This window comes from Lycium barbarum, chromosome 1 (assembly GCF_019175385.1).
Source record: "Lycium barbarum isolate Lr01 chromosome 1, ASM1917538v2, whole genome shotgun sequence".
NCBI classification, from domain to species: domain Eukaryota; kingdom Viridiplantae; phylum Streptophyta; class Magnoliopsida; order Solanales; family Solanaceae; genus Lycium; species Lycium barbarum.
In genome coordinates this window covers 35,808,598-35,833,936 of record NC_083337.1, presented here as the reverse complement: position 1 = coordinate 35,833,936, position 25,339 = coordinate 35,808,598, and the positions used below count along the sequence as shown (strand labels likewise).

The window sequence follows — 25,339 nt, the reverse complement described above, 5'->3', positions numbered from 1 at the left end:
GTAAAGTTGATATTGAGCCTTATGCATGTATTACAATGAGATAAGTATTTTATGATGAGTATATTATTATTATGATCATTTTATGATAAGCATGACATGAGCATTTCACACCATGCCTAGTTGGCCGGGCAGTCACCGCCAAGGTGGGCAGCTATACGGATACACCATGACCCTTTGGCATGGGCAGACACCACTAGTGGGCGGCATGAGATGGTACCCCGGACGCGGGAGGCCTGGACGCGGGCTAATATTATTGATTATCACACCGTTCCGACATGGACGGGCATCTTGCATATGATGCATAGATGTTATGAGGATGAGTATGAGTAAGATGGCACGCATGATTTCCTTTATGATTATCAGACAGATCCAGATATTTCACGTTGATGTTATCACTATATTGTTGATGTTTTCTTTCATTGTTTATGCTTCTCATACTCAGTACAACATTCGTACTGACGTCCTTTCTTCGGACGCTGTGTTCATGCCCACAGGTAGACAGAGAGGAGAGCTTGGCCCAGATCCTCAGTAGCAGTCAGCTGGTTGAAAGTACTCCATCGTCCGGAGGTGCTTAGGATTATCCTTTTGGTATATATGTATATTTTGGGCACGACGGAGTCTTGTTCCGTCCATGTATATATAGTATGTTAGTAGAGGCTCGTAGATACGCAGTGTGGGTTAGATGGTCTCACAAGACGTTTTCATATGCGTGTATATTATTTTGATGGCCGAAAGGCAATTGTATATAAAGTATTTATGTTTGTTTAATTATGATTTTCCTACAACTGGTATGTAAATTGATAAAAGAATATTAAATGAGCAAGATAAGTAGTAGAGTGAGCGGTGCTCGGAACTAGCTCCGGGTACCCGTCGCGGCCCCTAGCTGGGTCGTGATATTTAAAATGCTGGATTTCCAGAAATATGACGGCACAACGGACCCACACGAACACGTGACCTCATAGACATGCACCATAAAAGGCAATGATATGAAAGAGGACGAAATTGAATCGGTGTTGCTGAAAACATTCGGGGAAACTTTGTCAAAAGGAGCATTGACATGGTACGACCATCTACCTGAACATTCGATCACCTCTTTCGAAATGCTCGCCGATGCCTTCATCAAAGTTCACGGCGGTGCCAAAAAGGTGCAGGCCCGTAAGGCCGACATTTTCCGTATAACCCAAAGAGACGACGAGTTACTGCTTGAATTCGTCAACCGATTCCAAAGGGAAACTCCCCCCGGTTCCAGAAGAATGGGCTGCACAAGCTTTCACAAAGGGGCTCAATGTTCAGAGTTCAACAGCTTCGTTCAAATTAAAAGAAAGCTTGCTGGAATACGAGGTTGTGACATGGGCTGATGTCCATAACCGATACGAGTCGAAGATCGGGTGGAGGATGATCAATTCGAGCTCCCCCCGGGGCCAATAAATGTGAATAAAAGTTTTGAGAGACCAAGAAAGGTATCGGCCATACTCCCATTCGGAGAATCAAAGTTTTAGGTCAGAAAAATCAAGGGTGAGCCCAAGCCGTTTCTCCGATCGGGGTAGTAAACGGGTCGAGCGCCCATCGAACAGTCGGGGTCTCTCATTCAGGAGCGATGCCGGAAGCTCTGCCGGCAACAAGGAGTCACCAAAGATATCACAGTACAACTTCAACATCAGTACCTCGAGTCTTATCTCGGCCATCGGTCGTGTCCCGGATGTAAGATGGCCGAGACCTCTAAGGTCGGATCCGGACCAACGGGACCCGAGCATGGTATGTGAATACCATGGAACCCATGGTCACAGAACCGAGGATTTTTGCCAGTTGAGAGAGGAGGTAGCCCGGTTACTGAAGAATAGTCATCTCCGAGAACTGCTGAGTGAACGAGCCAAAAGTCACTACAAGGAAAGGGAAGCTCATCGAAGGGCCGAGCCAGTAGAACCCCAGCATATAATCAACATGATAGTTGGGGGTATCGATGCCCCTCGGGGGCCTGTGATGAAACGGGCCAAGGTTTCTGTTGTTCGCGAAAAGCGCAGCCGGGATCATTTACCCGAGGGTTCTATCTCTTTTAGTAACGAGGACGCAGAGGGCATCATTCAACCGCACAATGATGCATTGGTAATTTCTGTACTTATCTTTAAAACTAAGGTTACACGTATTTTGATTGACCCATGTAGCTCGGCCAACATCATCCGGTGGAGAGTGGTCGAACAGCTAGGGCTGCTTGATCAGATCGTACCGGTAGCTCGGGTACTTAGTGGGTTTAACATGGCGAGCGAAACCACAAAAGGGGAGATCTCATTGCATGTGAACATCGATGGCACTATCCAGCAAACGGTGTTCTATGTAATTGAAGGGGACATGAAGTATAATGCATTGCTGGGTAGACCCTGGATACATAGCATGAGGGTCGTGCCCTCAACACTGCATCAGCTGCTGAAATTCCCCACCCCAAAAGGGATAAAAACCATCCGAGGTGAACAACCCGTTGCAAGGGAGATGTTCGCAGTTGAGGAAGCAACACCTCAGCCCAAAGAATCGGTTCAGAAGGAAGAAGATCTAACCGGAGGAGAGGACACCAAATAGCAATCAAAGCACACCGGGTCGGATCCGGGGTGTGAAGGAGAGGATTTCGATGTACCCAGATCGTTTGTCATGCCGGATGACTCGGATGCAACCAAGTCGACTGTAGAGGAGCTGGAGCAAATCATCATGTTCGAGTACCTACCAGACAGAAAGGTATACCTGGGCACAGGGCTAACCCCGGAGCTCAGGAACGGGTTAATTGAATTTCTTCGAGCTAACACAGATTGCTTCGCATGGTCCCATATAGATATGACAGGTATATCACCAGAAGTAGCAGCTCACAATCTTAGCTTGGACGGGAAGTTTCCCCCGGTAAAGCAGAAGAAAAGGCCCATGGCGGAAGCAAAACACGCCTTCGTAAAAGACGAGGTAACAAAGCTTTTAAAAATAGGTTCTATCCGGGAGGTAAAGTACCCGGATTGGCTAGCTAATGTGGTAGTGGTGTCCAAGAAAGGTAATAAATTTCGAATGTGTGTTGATTACAAGGATTTAAATAAAGCATGCCCGAAGGATTCATTTTCGTTGCCTCACATAGACAGAATGATCGATGCAACGGCCGGGCATGAGATGTTAAGTTTTCTCGATGCTTACTCCGGGTATAACAAAATTCGGATGCACCCGGAGAATCAAGAGAAAACATCCTTCATTACCCGGTATGGGACTTACTGTTACAATGTCATGCCGTTTGGATTAAAAAATGCCGGTGCAACTTATCAACGCCTAGTTAATGAGATGTTCGAAGAACAAATAGGAAAAACAATAGAAGTTTATATTGACGACATGGTAGTCAAGTCCCTGGAAACAGAGGACCATTTAAAACATTTGCAGGAAACCTTCGACGTGCTCCGCAAGTATAACATGAAGCTCAACCCGGAAAAATGTGCCTTCGGGGTAAGGTCCGGCAAATTTTTGGGTTTCATGGTGTCAAACCGGGAGATTGAAATCAACCCGGACAAGATCAAGGCCATCGAGGATATCGAGGTGGTGAATAGCGTCAAAGGAGTACAGAGGCTCACCGGAAGGATAGCGGCGTTGAGTCATTTCATATCGAGGTCCTCGGACAAGAGTCGTCGTTTCTTCTCCTTACTAAGGAAGAAGAACGACTTCGCTTGGACACCGGAGTACCAAAAAGCTTTACAAGAATTGAAGAGGTACTTGTCTAGCCCCCCGCTGCTGCACACACCGAAGGCGGACGAGCCGCTTTTTCTCTACCTTGCTATCTCTGAAGTAGTGGTAAGTGGCGTTTTGGTCCGAGAAGAATCAGGTACACAATTCCCTATCTATTACGTGAGTAGAACTTTGGGGGATGCGGAGACCCGTTATCCCCACTTGGAAAAATTGGCATTGGCATTGGTAAGCGCTTCTAGAAAGCTCAAGCCCTACTTTCAATGTCATCCGATATGTGTAGTAACTACTTACCCCGTAAAAAACATCATACATAAACTGGAATTATCGGGTAGACTAACTAAATGGGCTGTAGAAATTAGCAGGTATGATATCGAGTACAAACCTCGAACGACCATCAAGTCCCAGATCTTGGCCGACTTCGTGGCAGATTTCGCCCCGGCTATGGTCCCCGAGGTCGAGAAAGAACTTCTGCTGACCCCGGGAAAGGCCTCGGGTATTTGGTCGTTACATACGGATGGGGCCTCGAACCTCAAAGGTTCCGGGCTGGGAATCGTCCTTAGAACCCCGGCCGGGGATGCCGTTCGACAGTCCATTAGAACTGCTAAATTTACTAACAATGAAGCCGAGTATGAGGCTATGATTGCAGGTTTGGAACTGGCCCGAGGTATAGGGGCCGAAATAATCGAGGCAAAGTGTGATTCGCTTTTGGTCGTAAACCAGGTGAACGGCGTCTTCGAGGTCAAGGACGAACGGATGCAGAGGTATCTTGAAAAAATCCAAGTGATACTACATCGATTTAAAGAATGGACCATACAGCACATACCGAGGGAGCAGAACAGCGAAGCTGATGCATTAGCAAATTTGGGATCCTCTGTCGAAGGGGAGGAAATCAACCCCGGGACAACGGTACACTTGTTAAAAACGGCGATAGAAAACGGACACGCCGAAATAAACACAATGGGTTTAACTTGGGATTGGCGCAACAAGTACATCGACTACTTGCGTGATGGGAAGCTCCCGAATGACCCAAAAGAATCACGGTCATTAAGGACCAAAGCTGCGCGTTTTTGCTTGGTAGACGGCCAATTGTATCGACGGTCTTTCTTCGGACCCCTGGCCAAGTGTTTGGGTCCCGGAGAGACGGAGTATGTGATGAGAGAGGTGCACGAAGGAACCTGCGGCAATCACTCCGGTGCCGATGCTCTGGTCTGAAAGATTATCAGGGCCGGTTATTACTGGAACTGGATGGAGGAAGACTCGAAGAATTTTGTCCGTAAATGCGACGGGTGTCAGAGACATGCTCCGATGATTCATCAGCCCGGGGAGTTGTTGCATTCGGTGGTGTCGCCCGGGACTTTCATGAAGTGGGGAATGGACATCGTCGGTCCATTACCATGGGCACCAGGTAAAGCCCGTTTTATTCTGTTTATGACTGATTATTTCTCCAAATGGGTTAAAGCGCAGACCTTTAAAAAAATCAGAGAGAAGGAAGTCATTGACTTCATATGGGATCACATCATCTGTCATTTCGGCATCCACGCTGAGATAACTTGTGATAACGGGCCCTAGTTCGTGGGTGGCAAAGTCAACAAATTCCTCGAAGGGTTGAAAATCAAGAAAATTGTATCAACTCTGTATCACCCGTGTGCGAACGGACAGGCGGAATCCACGAACAAGACAATAATCCAAAATTTGAGGAAAAGACTTGAAGCATCAAAGCATCATTGGAGAGAAATATTACCGGAGATATTATGGGCTTACAGAACCACATCGAAATCAAGCACGGGGGAAACTCCTTTCTCGTTGGTCTACGGGGCCGAAGCCCTTATTCCCATGGAAGTCGGAGAACCGACCCTCCGGTTCCGATATACAACCGAGGAGTCAAATGAGGAGGCCATGGCCATAAGACTCGACCTCACGGATGAACTTCGCGAAAGCGCGTCGGTCCGTATTGCAGCCCAGAAACAGAGGGTGGAAAGGTACTACAATCGGAGAACCACTTTTCGTCATTTCCAGGTTGGGGACTTGGTGCTTCGAAAAGTTACCTTGAACACCAAGAATCCCAACGAAGGAAAACTGGGTCCGAACTGGAAGGACCGTACAAGATAACCGAGGTAACGGGTAAAGGATCATACTAGCTGGAGTCTATGGACGGGCAACGGTTGCGCAATAATTGGAATGTGGCTCATCTGAAAAGATACTACTGCTGAGGTATGAACTCCCCATGCTTTTCTATTTTTGACCTTTCTTTTTTGCAGGAGACCGAGCACCGGGCAAAGAAAAGAACCTAATTCTGAAAACACGTGTTGCACTCTTTTCCTTAGTGCGGTTTTGTCCCAAAATGGGTTTTCCGACAAGGTTTTTAATGATGCAACAAGTACAACGTGTTACTTGACAAAGATAAAGGACAAACGTACGGATTCTCGGGGTCACACCCAATGAATGGGGACTTGATAGCACTCATCCGATCTTGCAGCTCGACTAAGGGCTAGGGGACTATCACACCCACTCTGGAGTTTGCCCCGGTTAGCCAAAACCGGACCAAAAATGTCAGGTCCCGATGTAAGGACCAAACGATCAAAATGAATTGTGTCCACACAATATTTGCTACGGCAAAACAAAGAACCGGACCTTCTGCATTAGGTTCCAATGTAAGGACCAAACGATCAGAATGAATCGTGTCCATTTAGTACTTGCTACGGCAAAGGCAGGAGGAAAAAGTTTGTTCTCATGTATACAAATACTTGCAATACAAAACTTATCGAAAGTTCGGATAATATTCTCGAAATGTCTTTCTGGTAAAACACTTTACCCCGAGGATTACTACCGTATTTCGGCACTACCTCATTCATATATACCCGATACCAGGCGCTACGGTCGAAATTCGGCAAAGGCAACAAGGTCATAGTTAACCGAGCCAAAATTGGTAGCCCCACAGACAGGGACTTCTACATCAAAATCCAGCTAAGGCTGAGATTCAGGTGTCCGAAAAATACCGGCCCTAAAAGGTAAAAATAGCCGAAAAATTCCGGCCCTAATAATGCCCGTTGTGATTCGGAGACGTCCTTATTCACAAAGCATAAGATAAGTCCCACGGGCAAAAACTCAATAAAATTCTCGGACAAAATGTACCGGATGAGGCAAAATGCCGATATATAGGCACAGTCAGAAATAATGACTCCTTAAAAATGAAACCGACAATTCGGGCAGAAACCATAACAAAACATTCAAGCAAAGTGAAGAGTCAAGGAAAATACATGTTCCATTTATAACGAAGGATTTTTACATTGAAAACTCCTACAGATGCAAAAAATAACAAAAGGCTAAGTACAAGCCCTAATCTATCTGGAATGGCTGGAGCCGGAGTGCTCGGACACTGTCCGCTCGGAGTCATCAGAGTCGGTCCCGAGGGCACCCTTTGCCTCTTCCTCGATTCTTTTAGCCTCGAGAATAAGGGTCGGCGGATCCGTAAAACCATGCTCGGCTTGCTCAAGGGTGATCCTCCGAGACTTCCATTTTTCGTATTCAGCGGCGATGGTAGCATGAGCCTCGGCGGCCTCGACGCTCTTCAAATCTTCGTCCAAATCGGCCTCGGCCTGGGCTAACTTCGCCGCTAGAGCATCCCGAGCCTCTCCAAGAAAATTCTGCATTTGGATGGCCGATTGAAGCTCGGCCTGGAGAGTGTCATTTGCATCAGCTGTCTCCTTAAGCTCATTTTTCTGATCATCACACATCTGGGCCCTCATCTCCGCCTTCTTCTCGAACACACTTGCACGCTCTTGATATCGGGCACTCTCAGATTCGAGCAGCCGATTCCTCTCGGCCAAGCTCGCAGCATCCGACTTCACCAAATCCAGCTCCTCCCGGAGTTGGGAGAAGGTGGTTTCGAGCTCACCAAGCCTCGAGGAAATTTGAGCGTTGTCTCGGCTAAGGCCGATCTTGTCAGCTTCGAGACTCCGATTGTATTCGGCCATCGCGGCCAGCTCACTCCTTAACTGACGGTTTTCGGCCTTCGCTGCGTCAAGCTCGGGTCGGAGATTGGAAAGAGCGACTGCTCGGTTCAACTCCTCCTCCTTCTCCTGAAGAAGGTGCAAATATTTCTCCGTTTCCCGGCCCTGGGCATCCAATTGGCCTTTAAGATCGTCCATCTCTTGCTAGGCCCAAATGAAGGCTTCGTTGACGAGCACCACACTCTGCAAATAAAGCAAGTTAACAACTTGAACAAAACAAGGCTAAGATTCGCAGTAAAGTTATGCAAGGACGGCTAAAAGTCTTATCCGGTTACCTGCATGCATACCCTCGTTAATGAGGCACTGCCAAGAGACCCCGGTCATCTTCCGCTTGTCCGAGTCCGAGACAAGAGGCCTCAGATAGCTCGCCACACCCACCAGGCGAGAAAGAAAGCTGCAGTCCTCGGTCCCAGATTCGGAGGTCCGGCTGGCCGACCTCGTGGCCCGAGGGATCGGAAGATGCCCGATTCCTGCAGCTTCGCCGGTAGCGGGAGGAGTGCCCGAGAACATATCCTCAAATTCGTCAGGCCTCGGAGCCGAGGTTGAAGAACTTGGAGCAACCTCAGCAGCTTCAGCAATGAAAGAGGGCTTCATAGTTGCAGCGTTCTCATAATCGGGCAACGGGCCAATGACTGGTGGAGCTTCGCTCTCGGGGGCCGGCTCTGTTCTTTGAGCAGCTTCGGCAGCAGCCGCCCCCCCCCCCCCCCAAGATCTACTTGCCCGTTGCAGGGGGGTCTCTTCGGAGGAAGCCTCACCTGAAATGTCGACGAAATCAATCGACCTTAGAGGAGCCGGGTGAAGAACTTCTTCCGCACCTGTGGGTAGCACCGGGACTAAAGGCCCTTCACCGGCCGAAGGAGGTGGAGAAGCGGTGACATCCTCCTCCAGAACAGGAGCCACGGCAGGGGCCGCACCGATACTACGGACTAGAAGCTCGGGCTCTGCTTCGTCCCGGAGAGTCCTAACGACGCTCATCGCCCTTTTCTTCATTTTTTGCCCTTTGTCTGAGGGCCTTTTTATTTTGGCAGCAGCAAGGATGCGGGATGCACCTGCTGAATCAAACTCGGGTGCCGAGGTTGTAGGTTCGGCTGTCGTCTCCGGTCTGGGATCCACCGAGCCCTTGGGCAAACCTGAAAATCAAAGACACAATGAATACGGGTAGTAGAAGATGCAGTGAACACGGGTAAGGGCAAAGTATTATCGTGGTTCTGGGCGACCCATAGGCCGCCTGACAGGTGGCCCAACGTCCGGTCGTCGTGAATATGTTGGCTTAGGAGTGCAGTGACCCATTCGCTCAGGTTCCGGACTACCGGAGGAATATATCCATTGGTTGATATAAAGAAGAAAAACGGTGAGAAAGTGGGATCAAAGTTTGATGAAGCATACAAAAGCAATTACTTGAAGATTCATACTTATGCTTGTTGTTCCACTTCTCCGGGAAGGGCATGTAATTGGCCGGAATAATGTCCTCGGTCCTCACCTGGACATATCGCTCCAGCCAGCCCCTGTCTCTGTCTTCGTCCATTTTCGAGAAAAACGGATTCCGGCTATGCTTGGCGAGTTTTATTACGCCACCCCGGAACAGCCTCGGGGAGTATAAACGTATCAGGTGGGCCAGTGTGAGCTCCTTCCCAGCATTGTTGGCCAACAACCGGAGGCATGCTACGACCCTCCAAACGATCGGGCCGATCTGGGCCAAGGTCACGTAGTAGGTCCGGCACATGTCCAGGATGACCTGATCGACCGGAGGGTCGAGCTTGAGAGTGAAAGGATAAGTATACACATACAAAAAACCTTCCCGGTGGTCAGTGACTGATTCACTTGGCCCAGGGGCAAAAACCCGAACCGGACGGGTGTCCCACCCGCAGTCAGCCCGGACTATGTCGAGTCTCTCCTCAGTAATGGATGAGGGGTATCGCCTCACATCATACCCCCTATCGGATACCAAAGAAGGTTTTTCGACCTCGAGGTCTTTGTTGAAATTGGGTTTGGCCGGTATAATGTCCGAGGCAGTAGGCTCGAAGGAGCTCTTTGCTTTAGCCGGGGATGCAGGCTCGGTTCCTTGAGATGAAACCGAGGGAATATCGTAGGAAGTGGTTTCAGACATTTGGAAATATGAAAAGAAGAAGTTGAATGGATTCAAAAAGGAAGGTAAAAGAGCAAAGGAAACAGTCAAAGAGTTCAAAAATGGCAAAAGCAACAGGAGGAAGCAGCAACAGACGAGAATGACGAGTGGAGAAGGTGGCGGTATCGATTCTTTTCACGTAGTACAAGCAGCAGTACAACAAGAACTGAGTTTTTCAGATGATTATGAGTAGAGATATAGAATTGTAAGAGGCAGAAAACTTGAAGCAGAAAGATTAATCGAAGAGGTAAAATGTTCAAATGAAGAGATGAAAGAGCCTTATATAGGCATGGGACTGTGACGATTACAATTCCCCGGCCAATCCAGGAGCGCCACGTGCCCCATAATTAATGAGGAATGACTTGAAACGACGTGCGTGCGGCGGTTGTCAGAGCGGACCATCCGGGATAAGACACGTGGCCGATGGCAGAAGATCGTGGCGCAACTGTTCCCGCCAAAAACGAAAAGGTAACGACGGACAAAGGGAGTCACCGATTTAGTGATTCATCCACTCCCCGTCACTCCGACAAATCTACGATCCAGGAAGTGTGGGGACTATCTGTATACGGTAAAAACCGGGTACGTGTTAAACCGGTGGGACCGAAGGCCGAGGGAAGAAAGGGACAAGAGCGTACATGAAGGCTCCCGTTCTGAACCGGGGAAACGCAAAGGAGGGGCATCATTTGGTCCAGATTCTTTCATGACCGGTTGTTCGAGGCCATATGTCCGTTTGGTCGTGGCCGGTGGTCTGGGGGATCCGCGCATCCGTTGCGCGGTTGCCACGCGTCGATGACGTCCTGCTATGTTCAACTGCCAATCGATGACGTCCTGCTATGTTCAAACCGTACGATCTACCTAATCCAACCTAACCCAACTCAGAGCTTTTTCATCATTATTTTATTATTCATGTTGTGTGAAGCCCATGGGGCACTGCTATAAATAAGAGGCATTGTCCTCCTCTTAGGGGGTTGGCTTCTACATTTCCAAGAACTCTTATAATAGCAATATATATACAAAATCTCCCTCTCATACATCAAATTCGATCCGTATTTGTTGTGCTTATTTCTTATGTTTCTCAAATCAAATAACGCTCATGTACTAATAGATACACGAGTCTATAGCTAACCATTGATCATCAGTTGCTCCTTTATAGCATATTCTTATATTTCTTCTCTCTATCAAATAAGTACAAGATATAGCCACATATCCTATACCTCACTACAATTTTAATTGATTATCCAAATCCGGAGTAAACACTTAGTACCACTTTACAATATTCCCATGTGTTCTGAGACATCTGATGACGGTTGTAGTTAGTAGTCTCACAATGTGTCAATATGCAAAACAGAACCACAATCGAAGAGCTTCCAATTTTCACGTTAGCTTCTTCACGACATGCATTGACATCCCCCCTGTTATTCAAGATTAAACACTCAAAACTGATCAATAGATGAAAATAAAATCATCACTTCCCTCCGACAATAAAACTACATCAACGGATGTACAATAACATAGTACATCAAGTCAAAATTTGCCTTTGATAAATAGTTGAGATTTCAAAGCATGATATTGCACTGCATAGACAGAGTACAAGAAAGGTGATTTAGTACATTTTATGACCGATCGCCTGCTCCCAAATGATCACCTACACCAATAAACTATAACAGTTTGCTGCACTGAAAACAGGCAACTAATAGTGATGCTTCCTTCTAACCAAGAACCCTATTCATTTCAGTACTCTGAAGCACTCAAATATTCACCGTGCTCCTCAAAGTACTCAATCAACCTCTTCAAGAATTTATCACCACTGACTGTCTCAGTATCACATACAAGGCAGCACTCTCTCCTTGCTCGTGTCACAGCAACATTCATTCTCCTTTTGTCACTAAGAAATCCCACCTGATCATGAAATGTTTCACATTGGATTCACCGTGTTATTACCCAAATGAGCAGTTCAGCTATACATGAGAGTTCCTACAATTGTGAAGAGTACCTCCTTCTTTGAGTTTGACCGGACCATAGAAATAATAATAGCTTCTTTTTCTCGGCCCTGGAAACCATCAACAGTTGAAATCTCCATTTCTTTTAATTTGTCTTCTTTGCTTTTGAGCGTTTTCAAGTAAACGACCTGCACAAGCATTTGTAGTATAGTACTCAAAACTTGAAACCAGTTTGGTCTTTTTATTATTAAATCACACTTGCCTGTGCCGCATAAGGAGTGATTAGTCCAATATCAGAAGCTCGGACTCCGCTTTCGACTAGTCTCTTTGCATGGGCAATGGCAACCTCAGCTTCACCTTCATTTAATGTGCTATCTTCCTCATCCTTTTTTTCTTCCATGTCACACCTGCAATGTGTAGTGTTAAGACTTGGCAGTAACAACAAAAGGAGGTTACAGGTAGAATTTCTACTTGGTACACAAACAAAATTATTCCATTTTCGTTCTGGTATCCAAAACACCTTGACTTTCAACTTTAGAATTTTCTTTTAAGAAGTTATTTGAAATGGGAGAGAAGAATGACGCCAAAAAATGAGAGAGGAGAGACAGTGAGTAGCATGCCCAGCTGTGTCTACGAGCAGAAGCGCTGATTCTGTAGAAGGTGATTTCTTCACATCCTCAAGGTGATATAGCATATGGCTAGCAACACTTGAATGGGCTTCAATCTACAATCATAAATGCAGCTGAAAGGTTTAGATCAAATTAGATGCCAGTATGTTTCACTGATATTATCTTAAGAGTATACTGGAATTTAAGGAAGATGAAGAAAAAATTCAGTTTTCGACCGACAGTTACAAATGACCTAACACCTTATTATCATACAGTTCTCCAGATGACCAGTTCATAATCAGTTCATGCATGCGGTACTGAACAGTGAGCATAGACGTGATTTCATCTCCATATAAATCTGCTAAACGCTCGAAAAGTGTCTTTCCCAGTCCTTTCTTCTCAGCTTCTACACTTTGAATGGTTGGAGGGAGCTGGAGATGATCTCCAGCCAATATACACCTTGAACCCTGTAAGCAAGGAACCACACCATTAGCTTGCAGTTTTCTCTAGATTTAATATGATCACTCTTTCATCGGATTTTTATTTCTTCTATTTCTTTTTCAGAAATAAGGAACAGTAAAAGCACATGTAACTGCTACATTTATTTGAAACATGGTCCACGATGACCCAAAGTGCAACTCACACAGCCACAAACATAAGCGAGAAACACAAAATTTTGAAATTGTTTTGATAAATAATGCAAATATAGAATACCAATATTATCAGGAGAATTTAACCCATGAGGGCTTTAGACTAGCCAGTTAAGCTACTTCCGATTAGCTTCTTTATCCTCTTCTCTTGATTCATTAAGGAATCCATACATCTAAACCTCCTCCTCCAGAAAGATAGAGAGAAGAGAGTGTGGATGGGAAGACCATAACATAAAAAGTTTAAAAGTGATTCCAACCAGTAAAACTGAGAAAAAAATTCTTAATGCTGTCAGTCACTCTATGTACAAGGCCGAAATAAAGTTTGGTCTTTGACTTGATACATCATTCCACAAGGATATTAATGGCTTATATCACATCAGGCTTGTCCAATTAATTTTATCATAGCATTGAAATCAGATGAATAAGTCTTGAGCACAATGCAAACTGTCTAATTACTTGTCCTTGAAAAATGGCAAGATCTGGCCACACTGCCGAAAACCACTTGTTTCCAATGAGCCATTTTTTGGTATACCTCTTGTGGCAACACCAAAGGTCCGTCCAGTTATGCAGGCTGCCTTCCAGTTATGCAGGCTGAGTTTTGAATTTATAGCACTCATAGGTCATAACCCAGAAAATAGAATGGCAAGTTCAAAACTTACCCAAGGTTCTTTTCTTTTCTTTTTTTCAATTTTTGTTCTATTCGTTATAGCACTCACATGGATTGACTACTCCTATTTTGTAAGAGAACTCTTTTTTTAAAAAGTAAAATGTTTAAACAAAACTTTACAACCAGAATTCTCACACTCCTGCATCAGTTCATACAGTTCATATATTGTTGATTTGGTATTAATGACTAAGATTGAGATGTTGATTTGATATTGATGATTAAGATTGATAGCTTAATTTTAGGAATATATTGTATTGATGTGAATGATTAGGAATTGATTGTGTAATATTGTCTTTCCTTATTTAGTCTTAGAACTCATGTATAAGTACTCATTCTTATGGATTGTATATTCATTTAGAAATACAAGAAGCCCTTTCTTCTTGCTAAAAATCTTCATGGTATCAGAGTCATTGCTGCCTTTTTGAGGTGAGTTTTCTCCCTCGCAGCACTAGGGTTCCGTGTTTTATCAAAGAGGTCGAGTTTTTCTCTCTCTTTGTGGCTGTCCGCACAAAAAACTCCTCCCGTTCAGTTCGTTTCTGGATTATTTTTCTCTGTTGGGTCGCTGGAACATTCTGAGCCTATCCCTATCAGTTTTGATTTTTTTCCGATACCGGAATTAGGATTCCGGCGTGGCAGCCAACTTTCCGGCGATTTTTTTCTGGATTTTTTTTTTTCAGTTCTCGGGTCATAGGCCTATTCTAACCCTTCCCATCCAGATAATATGGGTGACACTACTTCTGGAGAGACTTTGTCTCAAGATGAAGTTCAATATCTTCGCCGTCTTCTGAACAAACTTGGCTCTTCTAATGTTGCTAGCCCCAATTATGTGCAGTCAGGTATTGCTTTTAATGCTCAGCTTAATTGTTGGATTATTGATTCTGGTGCGAATAGACACATGACAGGCTCTTCTAAAGGCCTTCAAAATTACTCTCCTAGTCCCAAAGGAGATTATGTCAGAATAGCCAATGGCTCCCTAACCCCTGTCTCTGGAACAGGTTCAATCTTTTGTACTCCTGATATTACCTTATCATCCATTCTTCATGTGCTTGATTTTCCTATTAACCTATTATCTGTTAGCGCTATCACCAAAGAACTAAACTGTAGTGTCAGATTCTTTCCTGATTATTGTGTTTTTGAAGACCTTCATACAGGGAAGAAGATTGGCAGTGGTAGATTGCATGATGGCTTATATTTGATCGATGGAACTCGAGACTCTGGTCAGGCCTTTTTTGTAGGAAATAAGGATGTCAACCGAGAAATAATACAGTGGCATAGACGGTTGGGACACCCATCTTTTTTTGCTTTAAAAAAGTTATACCCTGGTTTATTTTCTAGAACTGAGTTTGAATCTTTGTCTTGTGATGCATGTGAATATGCCAAGCACACTAAAAACTCTTATCCTCTGAGTGACAATAAAAGCACAATTCCCTTTTCGACTATTCATTCTGATGTCTGGGGTCCTACTCAAACACTTTCTTTGTCTGGTAGTCGATGGTTTGTTACTTTTATCGATTGTTGCACTAGAATGACATGGGTATATCTGTTAAAAGCCAAAAGTGAAGTTTTCTCCTGTTTTAAGTCATTTCATAAGATGATTTGTACTCAGTTTGAGGCTAAGATAAAGATATTTCGAACTGACAATGGCACAGAATACATGGATAAAACTTTTGGAGCTTACTTGGAGTCTTTTGGGATAATGCATCAAACTAGTTGTCCTTATACTAGTGCACAAAATGGGGTTGCTGAAAGAAAAAATAGGCATTTGTTAGAAGTAGCAAGATCCCTTTTGTTTACTATGAATCTGCCGAAGCCTTACTGGGGGGATGCCATTCTAGTAGCTGCCTACCTTATCAATAGAATGCCACTTAAAACTCTTAATTTCCGGAGTCCTTTAGAAGCTTTAAAGGGTAAAAATGACTATACTGTTCCTCCAAAGATATTTGGGTGTGTTTGCTTTGTTCACGCTAGGAACTCTGGGAAACTTGAACCTAGAGCTCTTAAATGTGTTTTTATTGGGTATTCTCCAACACAGAAAGGGTACAAATGTTATCACCCTCCTTCTAGGAGATTCTTTGTCAGTATGGATGTTACCTTTCGGGAATCTGAGCCCTATTTCAGTATTACACCATCTACTCTTCAGGGGGAGAATTATAAGGAAGAAGAGATGGTTTTTCGTAGTTCTATTGTTGAAACTACTGCCACAAGGGAAAGTGAAATTGGAGAAAGAATTCAAGGGGAGACTATTGAAACTACTGCCATAAGAGAAAGTGAAAGAATTCAGGGGGAGACTGTTGGGCGTTTGGCTAGGCCTGATTTGATTACTTACTCAAGGAGAAATAGAGCAGAAGAAGCCATCATGCAACCTGCCGAAGCCGAACCTTCTTCTTCTGGTGAATTACTATACTTCCTAATGAGTTAGATTTGCCTATTGCTCACAGGAAAGGAGTCAGATCTTGCACTCAACACCCTTTATCTAACTTTGTTTCCTATAATTCTTTATCGCCCTCCTATAGAGCCTTTTCCTTGTCTATTTCTTCTGTGTCTATTCCCCAGAATTGGAGGGAAGCTTTTGCAGATTCTAAGTGGAAGCAAGCTATGATGGAAGAAATGAAGGCCTTATCAAAGAATGAGACTTGGGAACTTGTCGCACCACCACCAGACAAGAAGTTGGTTGGTTGCAAATGGATCTTCACTGTAAAACATAAAGTTGATGGTTCCATTGAAAGATTCAAAGCAAGATTGGTGGCTAAAGGATTCACTCAGACTTTTGGAGTGGATTATCAAGAGACATTTGCTCCTGTTGCAAAAATGAATACTATTAGAATTCTTCTATCTTGTGCAGCTAATCTTGACTGGGACTTGCAACAGTTTGATGTGAAGAATGCATTTCTTCATGGAGACTTAGAAGAAGAGGTGTACATGGAGATTCCTCCTGGTTTTGGTACTGAACAAAGTCAAGGAAAGGTATGCAGACTGAAGAAAGCCTTGTACGGATTGAAGCAATCTCCTAGAGCTTGGTTTGACAGATTCTATAAAGCAATGATCTCCTTTGGTTACCAACAAAGCAATGCGGATCACACCCTCTTTATACAACATTTAAAGGGTAAACTCACTCTTCTCATAGTTTATGTTGATGACATAGTAATGACAGGAGATGACAAAGAGGAGATGACCCGATTGAAGAAGTTGTTGGCACAGGAATTTGAGATCAAGGATCTAGGAAAATTGCAGTACTTCTTGGGAATTGAAGTTGCTAGATTAAAAAGATGAATCTTTATTTCTCAAAGAAAGTATATTCTGGATCTCTTGAAAGAAACAGGTATGACAGGTTGCAAACCAGCAGAATCACCCATTGAAAGCAATCACAAACTACAAAGCGGAGTTGGAAAGTCAGTTGATAAAGAGAGATATCAGAGGCTAGTTGGAAGACTCATTTATCTCTCTCACACTAGACCAGACATAGCCTATTCAGTCAGCCTAGTGAGTCAATTTATGCATGATCCTCGAGATCCTCATATGCAAGCTGTCTTTCACATCTTGCGGTATCTGAAGTCTGCTCCAGGAAAAGGTCTACTTTACTCCAGACATGGTCACCTCCAAATAGAAGCCTTTACCGATGCAGATTGGGCTGGGTCTTTAGATGACAGAAGGTCTACATCCGGTTACTGTACACTCGTAGGAGGAAACTTGGTCACTTGGAGAAGCAAGAAGCAAAGTGTAGTTGCTAGATCAAGTGCGGAGGCAGAATATAGAGCTATGGCCCAGGGTGTTTGCGAACTTTTGTGGTTACAAAAGTTACTAGAAGAATTGAGATTGTCTGAAAAAAGGAAACTTTCCTTGTATTGTGACAACAAGGCTGCAATCAGTATAGCTCGAAATCCAGTCCAGCATGACCGAACAAAGCACGTTGAAATTGATCGACACTTCATCAAAGAAAAAGTCACAGGTGGTGTCTTGAGTTTATTCCACGTGTCATCAGAAAAACAACTAGCTGATGTGTTTACTAAAGGCCTCAACAAACGGACTTTTCATTCACTGGTTTGCAAGTTGGGCATGTGCGACATCTTTGCACCAACTTGAGGGGGAGTGTTGATTTGGTATTAATGACTAAGATTGAGATGTTGATTTGATATTATGATTAAGATTGATAGCTTAATTTTAGGAATATATTGTATTGATGTGAATGATTAGGAATTGATTGTGTAATATTGTCTTTCCTTATTTAGTCTTAGAACTCATGTATAAGTACCCATTCTTATGGATTGTATATTCATTCAGAAATACAAGAAGCCCTTTCTTCTTGCTAAAAATCTTCATATATAGAGAGAGAGTGTTCATGTTAGACTGCTAAAGAGCTGATTGACAGTTTTCTTGACATAAACAAAAAATCTAGCAAAAAACGATCCATAGATTGGATAGTTTAAGCATCACTGATAACATGTTTACCTTCAATAAAGCAATCCAGCATGCTATTTCCAGCGCCTGAGCAGCTTCATCAATAATAACCACATCAAATGATAAGCCATCCAACTTTTTGGTCAGTGCCCCAGTCAATGTTGTCAGCACTACATCTGCATTCTTAAGAACATCTGTTACTGCTAGCTGCTGCCTTTTATGCTCTTCTTTGGAAAGAGACTTGAGCTCCCTCCTGATGTCCCTCTTTGCATTTCTATCTTTAGCTTTTAATAATCTCCCATTCAATGCCTGCAGAATTCATCAGGAAGCAAATGGGAAAACGCAACAGTTAAACAGAGAATTATCCCGGTACACATAAAAAAAAAAGTCAAAAGTTACTGAACTGCAGAAGAGGAGAAAGGGTATCAAATAGACCTATTTTGAAATTTCAATTGCCAAAGGAAATCCTTATACTTAGAATTAACTTCCTTTAAAATCTTGGACAAGCTAAAGATTAAGTGGCAATAAGTGAGTACACCATACCTTCATCTCCTTGCGGATGTCATTTGCAAGACCACTGTTATCACCGCGCAGAACCTGTTGAGAAAGAAGACATTACAAAATGTATCCCTTAGTCACTAAAAAAGAACATTACGAAACAATAGGTGCATGAAAAAGCAACTTATAAAGAAGCACATTATTCTTTCCAGGGAGAGAACTAGTGTAAAAAGGCGGGGAAAAGCTGAGTATGAATGCTGGCCCACCCTAACTGGGGAATCCTCCCAACAAAAAATAGTGATATGAAACTGGTGTGGTTTAGTCTATTTTTAACTACAGTGCACTTAGAGAACAAGAAGGACATGTAATTTTTATGTTCCTATGTACTAAAAGAAACTTACAACGTACAAGAAAACAGCATGACACCATAACATTCCATGAGACAAGATACTTGACAAATGAAAATGGTAATATCTCACCTGAGCATCAAGAGCGCTATCTAATATTTGTGGGAGCATACGTGCAGGATGTCCCACTCTCACCAATTTCACTCTGACAAAACATGGATAATACAAATCCTTTAAAATCCAAAATAACATCACAAAAATATGATAATTAAAAAGAACCATTGCATGTAGCTCGTAGCTAGGACATAAAAATCCTGCAGAAAAGATGGTATAATCATGTGTCTACTAGTAGGAATTGCATCTATCAAACTTACAACTAACACATTATCTTAAATGGAAACGAATAATACAGGTGTGCCGGAAAACAGTCTGTAAGCCACCACAACACTCAACTTAAAAACTCATCCAACAGCAGATCAGATCTTCTAGCATTTATATTTTACCAAAATTATGAAAGGTAAAGCACGTCTGACCATTTTAAGTTGAGCATTTGAGATCCATTCGAACTGAGATAATGAAAAATTATTTCACCTTTTTAGTTGGAACTTTAGGCGGTTCTCGAGAAACTATGGCCAAAAAACAAAACAAAAAACTCATTCCAATAGGACATAATGTTTCACATTGAGGAGAAAGGTGTCAGCTAGAAGTTATCAACCAAGACATATCATTTTACCCATGTGGAACAAGTCTCTCAACAATGTTATCAACGGCAATATTTGAAGCAGCGCAAGCGAGAATCTTTGAACCACGTTTGACTTCCTGCAAAATTATCTCAACAACAGTGGTCGTTTTCCCAGTTCCAGGAGGCCCGTGCAGCAAAAATACATCCTTGGATGAAAGTGCCTTCGAAATGGCATCTTTCTTAAAAGATTAAGAGACAAAGTATCAGTTTATAGTGTCCGGCATATACATCTGCAATCATCAATTCTGCTTAATGCCCTATCATCAAACTTTTAAGATGAAAATTCTTCTCAAATGTTGATCATTTTATGAGAAAGCAATTGCTAAAAGTGTACTATTTTGTTTGACGGTTGAAAATTTGTGCAACTCAATAGTTTAAACTCTCCAGTGCCTAAAGTGGAACTGATTTAATAAGGCAGTCAAAAACACCTGACACGAGAAGTCATAGTACAGATGGAAATTGCAGAAAGCAAGCCATTTGAACATCCAATTGCAAGAAGCTAGAAGGTTGTATGTAGCTTCCAGTAAGTAAAGGTTAGGCATTAAACATGGACATTCCTGTCTGTCCCTACAGATTTGTCAAAGCACAAGTATACAGTTATTTTTTGTAGTACCTAAACTATCTCTGTGGTACAGATTAAGGACAATAACAGGAATCTTTCGTTTCTATAATCAAACATAATGCATTAATTATTTTAATTTTGTCGAGGCTTCTCTAAAGACTGGCATAAGTCAAGATGGTATACATGTGAAGACGGTCAAATATAAAAAGCAACGTACTTTTTGCCTCTCTACAAAGAAACAGACTAGTCTGAATACTGGTATGAAAGAATGCACCAGTAAAACACGTAAAAAGCAGGGGAAAAATGATTAAGTAGGAGCAGGGGCGTGCGGAAGAAAAAATAATTAATACAAAATTGATGCATTCACAACCTGCGAGTGATCAAGGTTGCGATTTAAAGGAGAGAAATTGACATCCTTCTTCGACATTGTTGGTGGTCTCTCCCCAAAAAGAACAGGAACTAAGTCAGAGGCAGGGCCCTTCAGCACACCTTTACTCAATTGTATCAATGTGTCCTTCAGCCGACGGTAGGTCACCTACAAAAGCAACTCCAATAGAAAGACTCTTTGAATTTAGAATTCCATAAACTTTTCTCCACTAGTAGAACTTCTAGAATTTCTAGAGCGTGAATTTCCCTTTTTCCTGAACTCCAAACCGTTAAAATGTACAACAATAGCATGCATAGAACTACTAACTTTGACACCTTCGAAAGGTAAAGGAAAAACCTTCCTTGTGATTTAGTTTAGGCACTACCTTAAATGTATTTAGAAAATAGGTGATCCTTAAAAATTCAAGTCATATCAAATTGTATCATATGTACTAATCAACTACACCAGAAACAGTGTTTGAATGCTTTTATTTGTTATATCAAGACTGTGTCGGTACTCGTTCGGATCTATCAAATGTATTGGATACCTAGGCAATAAACATGACCGTTTTTAGATCAAGAATCATGTACCTCATTTGCCAGTTTCTCAAGGCGTAACGGATTATTCAGACCCTCTTCCGGGACATCATCAAAAGCAACAGTAATAGATGAGTCCTGCTCCATGAAAAACAACCTTTTAAAGATCCAACCAAAAAGCATTACTAATAACCTACACTTCAGTAAAAAAAATAAAAAATACAAAATCAGATCAAATTACATTCACTTCACATCCTTTTTTTTAATTATTTTTTGGTTCTCTCTCCACTTTGTATACCAGTAAATGCTTTACAGCTACATTACCTTTAGTCTGTAGACAACTCCCTGTCCAAGTGCAGGAGAGCCTAAATCAGCTTTGTTTGGTTTCAGAACAACAACGTCATGAGTGCCAAACTGCATGAGAGGAAACTATCTTCAGAAAAAATAGTAACTACTAATTAACAAGAAAATTAAAGGGGCAAGCGCAAGGGAAGTATAAGAACTCAAAAGCAGTAAGCGGCCTAGTTACGACAAGAATTGGATAGTGTTAGGAAGTACAATTTTTTCTAAATATTTAGTCTCATCAACCTCTGTGAGCCCGGTTGAGGCAGGCTTAAAACCTGAAGCTAGATAAAGTGCAGGTTGTGTGGTTCGTTTCTATTAGGTGATGTTTTAGTGCAGGCACCAAGATATCAAGGTGTGCAACTCAACAGCCTCTAACTTTGTGTTAAACAGGGCAGCACTAAGGGATATATACAGAGGCGAATCTAGGATTTCAAGTGGATGAGTTCACCTTAGAATTTTTTTAAAAAAAAGACGCAAAAAGTGCATTTAGTAGGTTTCGATCCCACAACCTTAAGGGATTAAACCCAGCACTTAACCAGTGCTCCACTCAGTCTAGTTTGACCATGTGTTCCTTCAGTTAATATTAGATACCATAATTTAAGGATTATATACATAATATACCGAGTTTAGTCGGGTGACCATGGGTTCACGTGACCCATATTTTATACATAGCTTCGCCCCTGGATATACATAGCTGGAAAAGCGACAAGTATTTGTTAATGAAACGTTACAAGTAAATATGTTAGTGATTATGAATAGAAAACTAAAAGTTAAACATAACTTAGTCACCAAATTCAATTGAATACTCAAAAGTACGTCTATGCATTTGAGTTAAAAATTAGATTGGTTTTTGAATTGGATTGACAAGGTTTTTACTCCATAAATTTCATTCAGTTGCAATTTTTTCAATCCCGTGGTCCGGTAATCTTTCTTTGTGATTATAATAGTATTTTTATTTAGGTCTACATATTTATTTTATTTTTCTCTTCTTCTACTTTTTCAATGAGAGAAGTGCTTTAATTTTGCTTTGCACTTGATGCCCAGCAGACATTAGCCACATTTTTACGCTTTTCGCCTTTGACAGCATTGATCTCTAACCGAGAAAATATCTTTTATAGTTGCAATAAAATGCCTAGAACTTGAAAGCATCAGAGAGCAATCCCCTTATCAAAAATTCACCTTGTGAGGCGGAAGGATGTCCCCTTTGTTTGATTGAAACTCCAGAAGTGTCTTGCCCATTAACCCTGTCTGTCCATAAAACCCCAAACTAGTAAAAAGATCCTGCAAAATCTATCTTAATCTGACCAAATTAGCATAAGGAAGCAGCAGGAAGAGAATACCTGGATATCAACACACTTCAAATTAAGAATAGTGGAGCCCTTCTTCTGAGCAGATTCCAAACTCCTCGTCTCAGCAGAGCTCATGGAAACTGATATTTCAGCATCCTAAAGACACCATTCAGGTAACACAGCACAATATCAGCATCAACAACAACAACAACATACCCAGTGAGATCCCACAAGTGGGGTCTAGGGAGGGTGGGGTGCATGCAGACCTTGCCCCTACCTTGTGTGAGATATTTCCAATAGACCCTCAGCTCAAGAAAAGCGTTTCCAAAAACAGATTTGACAAATACAAGAGTAAAAGCTATGGTGAACATACTGAGAAAAGAAAGTACTGACGGCAAAAATAGTAAAGATAACTCAAGTAAAAGAAACAACAGTAGTAATACAATTGGAGAATAAGATAATAATAGAATAATAATAATGATACTGATAAGTGGGAAAAGGAACAGACAATGTGCTCTAAGCTAGAACCATGCTCTCCCACAGGAAAGGGAGAAATCGCTCGACTACTTACTAACCATCTACCCTAATCCTCGACCTTCATGTTTTTCTATCTAGGATCATATCCTCGGGGAGCTGAAGTCTGAAGATATGTAATGTCATGTCTAATCACCTCTCCCAGTTCTTACTTGGTCTATCTCTACCTCTCCTTAGACCTATTACTGCCAACCTCAACACAGCACAATATCAGCATTTGGTGGAAAAAGAGAGAAAAAAAATCTCTAGCTATAACAAGTCCTTCCTCTATCCCACTTTAGGTGTCCAACCGATCCATCAACCACATCCTGTTCACAACCTTGTTAGGGCCAACTATAAAAACACTTTATATCCATTCCTCTCTATTTAAGCCTGTCAATGAAGCCCCAACTAGTTCAGTATTCAGAAGATCCATTCTAATAGCGGTCAATCTGCCACAATCCTTCTCCCTTATACAGACTTGGTGTCGAGCTGGGTGAAAGGTACTAAGTTTATAGTGCCTTTGTTTTGTAACCTAAAAATGCTTGTGTTAGTGAAGTTTTTGGGGCAAATCCTAATGAAGTAGGTCGTGTTTTTTCACTCCTTTGAGTAAGGAGATTTCCACGGTAAAATTCCTTGTGATTTACATTCCGAAGTTTTACTTGTTGTTAAGTGACTGAAGTACCGTTCAGTACTCGGGTATGGTTGCGAAGCTCACATAGGCCAAATTTCCCACTTATGGTGTCAGCATTTTAGTGTAATTTCTATCTTAACTCCAATTTACTTATTGAAGTAGGAGTATTTTCAAAGGACAGAATACATTGATAGTCGAATTTCCTACTTTTCCACTGCCAAAAAGTCTCAAACAGGGGATAGAGGGAGTATTTATGCAGCTATAAATACCCTGTTCACCTCTATCATATACATTTCTAACGAAAAAACAAACTTTAATCGAAACAAAACATATACTCTGGAATCCAAAAATTGCTGAAACATGCATGTATCTGAATTGGAGTTATTGTACCTTTTCCAAATCAATTAAAGGGGCCATGGTGGAAATGAATTGGTCGAGTGTTATAGGGGTACTTGAGGAGGACTTGCTCTTGCTTTTCCCTTTCTCCATGGCTGACAATGATGATGATTGTTGGAAACCAACTATACTACTTTCTTTTTTGGGCTACTTCAAAACCCTCTTTTTTTATTTTAATTTAATTTGGGGAGTAAAGGTTGTAGATTTTTATTTTATTTTTTTCAAATGAGCCGTTTGGCCATGGAATATTCACTTTATTCGAAATAATTTTTTACTTTATTTTGAAATTATACTTTGGATATAAAAAATTCAAATTCAATTTGGAGTTGGATTTCAAATAGAAAAAAATGCTCCAAACTTGTTTACCAGCTCCATCTTCATAAATTTCAAATAAAGTGTTATCTTCTCCTCTTTTCAAAAAGTATACACAATTTTATTGTCAAATTCAATATCATAAATTCTAAATAAAGTGAAAAATATGTGAACACTTACTAGAGGCTTTATAAGGAAACAAAATGAATGAACTTAATGGGCTGAATCTGAATGATTAAGATTTAGAAGTTCATTAAATACAAACAAATGAGGCCTAACAAATACACAATGAATCAGGGTAGAGCTTCCAAATACATTATGATTCACCTTTAAATTTATGATTTTAATCTCCTCAAATGCTTTTCTATTGTGTTTCTCTTTCTCATTGTTCCCTTAATTTTTACCATAAAAGATAAAATAATAATTATTATCTCTATCAACCATCAAAACAAAGTATATAAATGTAAATAGAGAAAAAGATTAACCATGACATTTTACTATAATACTTATCAATAAAAATTAGGAAAAGGTTGTCTAAACATGAATAGACGTTCATCAAGTTCTTGTTCTTTTTTCTTGTTTCGCTTAGAAAGTTAATGGTTTAGAGCCTATTTGGCTTAGCTTATAAGCTTTTTTGAGTGTTTGGCTGGCTAGCTTATAAGTCATTTTGTGCTTAAAAAACTAGCTTATAAGCTGCTTTTTTT

General features: G+C 41.9%; 1 protein-coding gene across 2 annotated transcripts; it reads right to left on the bottom strand.

The window, feature by feature from the left end:
• Positions 1-11,353: 11,353 nt before the first annotated feature.
• On the bottom strand, positions 11,354-24,523 carry LOC132634504 (uncharacterized). 2 transcript variants are annotated; one of them, XM_060350671.1, is made up of 15 exons: positions 24,318-24,512; positions 22,832-22,936; positions 22,671-22,739; positions 21,471-21,560; positions 21,201-21,284; positions 20,614-20,778; positions 19,673-19,860; positions 19,072-19,144; positions 18,638-18,691; positions 18,146-18,403; positions 12,643-12,849; positions 12,395-12,498; positions 12,037-12,181; positions 11,828-11,962; positions 11,354-11,733 (listed from the first exon to the last, which is right to left on the bottom strand). In XM_060350671.1, the coding sequence occupies exons 1-15, from the start codon at positions 24,414-24,416 to the stop codon at positions 11,566-11,568; spliced, it is 1,944 nt and encodes a 647-aa protein (XP_060206654.1). In that variant the 5' UTR covers positions 24,417-24,512; the 3' UTR covers positions 11,354-11,565. The 2 variants fall into 2 exon arrangements, with proteins under 2 accessions (XP_060206654.1, XP_060206655.1); XM_060350672.1 differs by lacking the exons at positions 11,354-11,733; positions 11,828-11,962 and having other exon boundaries at positions 12,043-12,181; positions 12,295-12,498; positions 24,318-24,523.
• Positions 24,524-25,339: the final 816 nt, after the last annotated feature.

Bases quoted from the DNA above. Each gene is read 5' to 3' on its own strand.
- LOC132634504 (XM_060350671.1), bottom strand. From the start codon at position 24,416: ATGGAGAAAGGGAAAAGCAAGAGCAAGTCCTCCTCAAGTACCCCTATA. The intron at 12,499-12,642 runs GTGTTAGGTCAT...TTATGATTGTAG, and splicing joins GAGAACTGTATGATAATAAG to ATTGAAGCCCATTCAAGTGT. The intron at 11,963-12,036 runs GCAAGTGTGATT...ATGCTTGTGCAG, and splicing joins TCACTCCTTATGCGGCACAG to GTCGTTTACTTGAAAACGCT.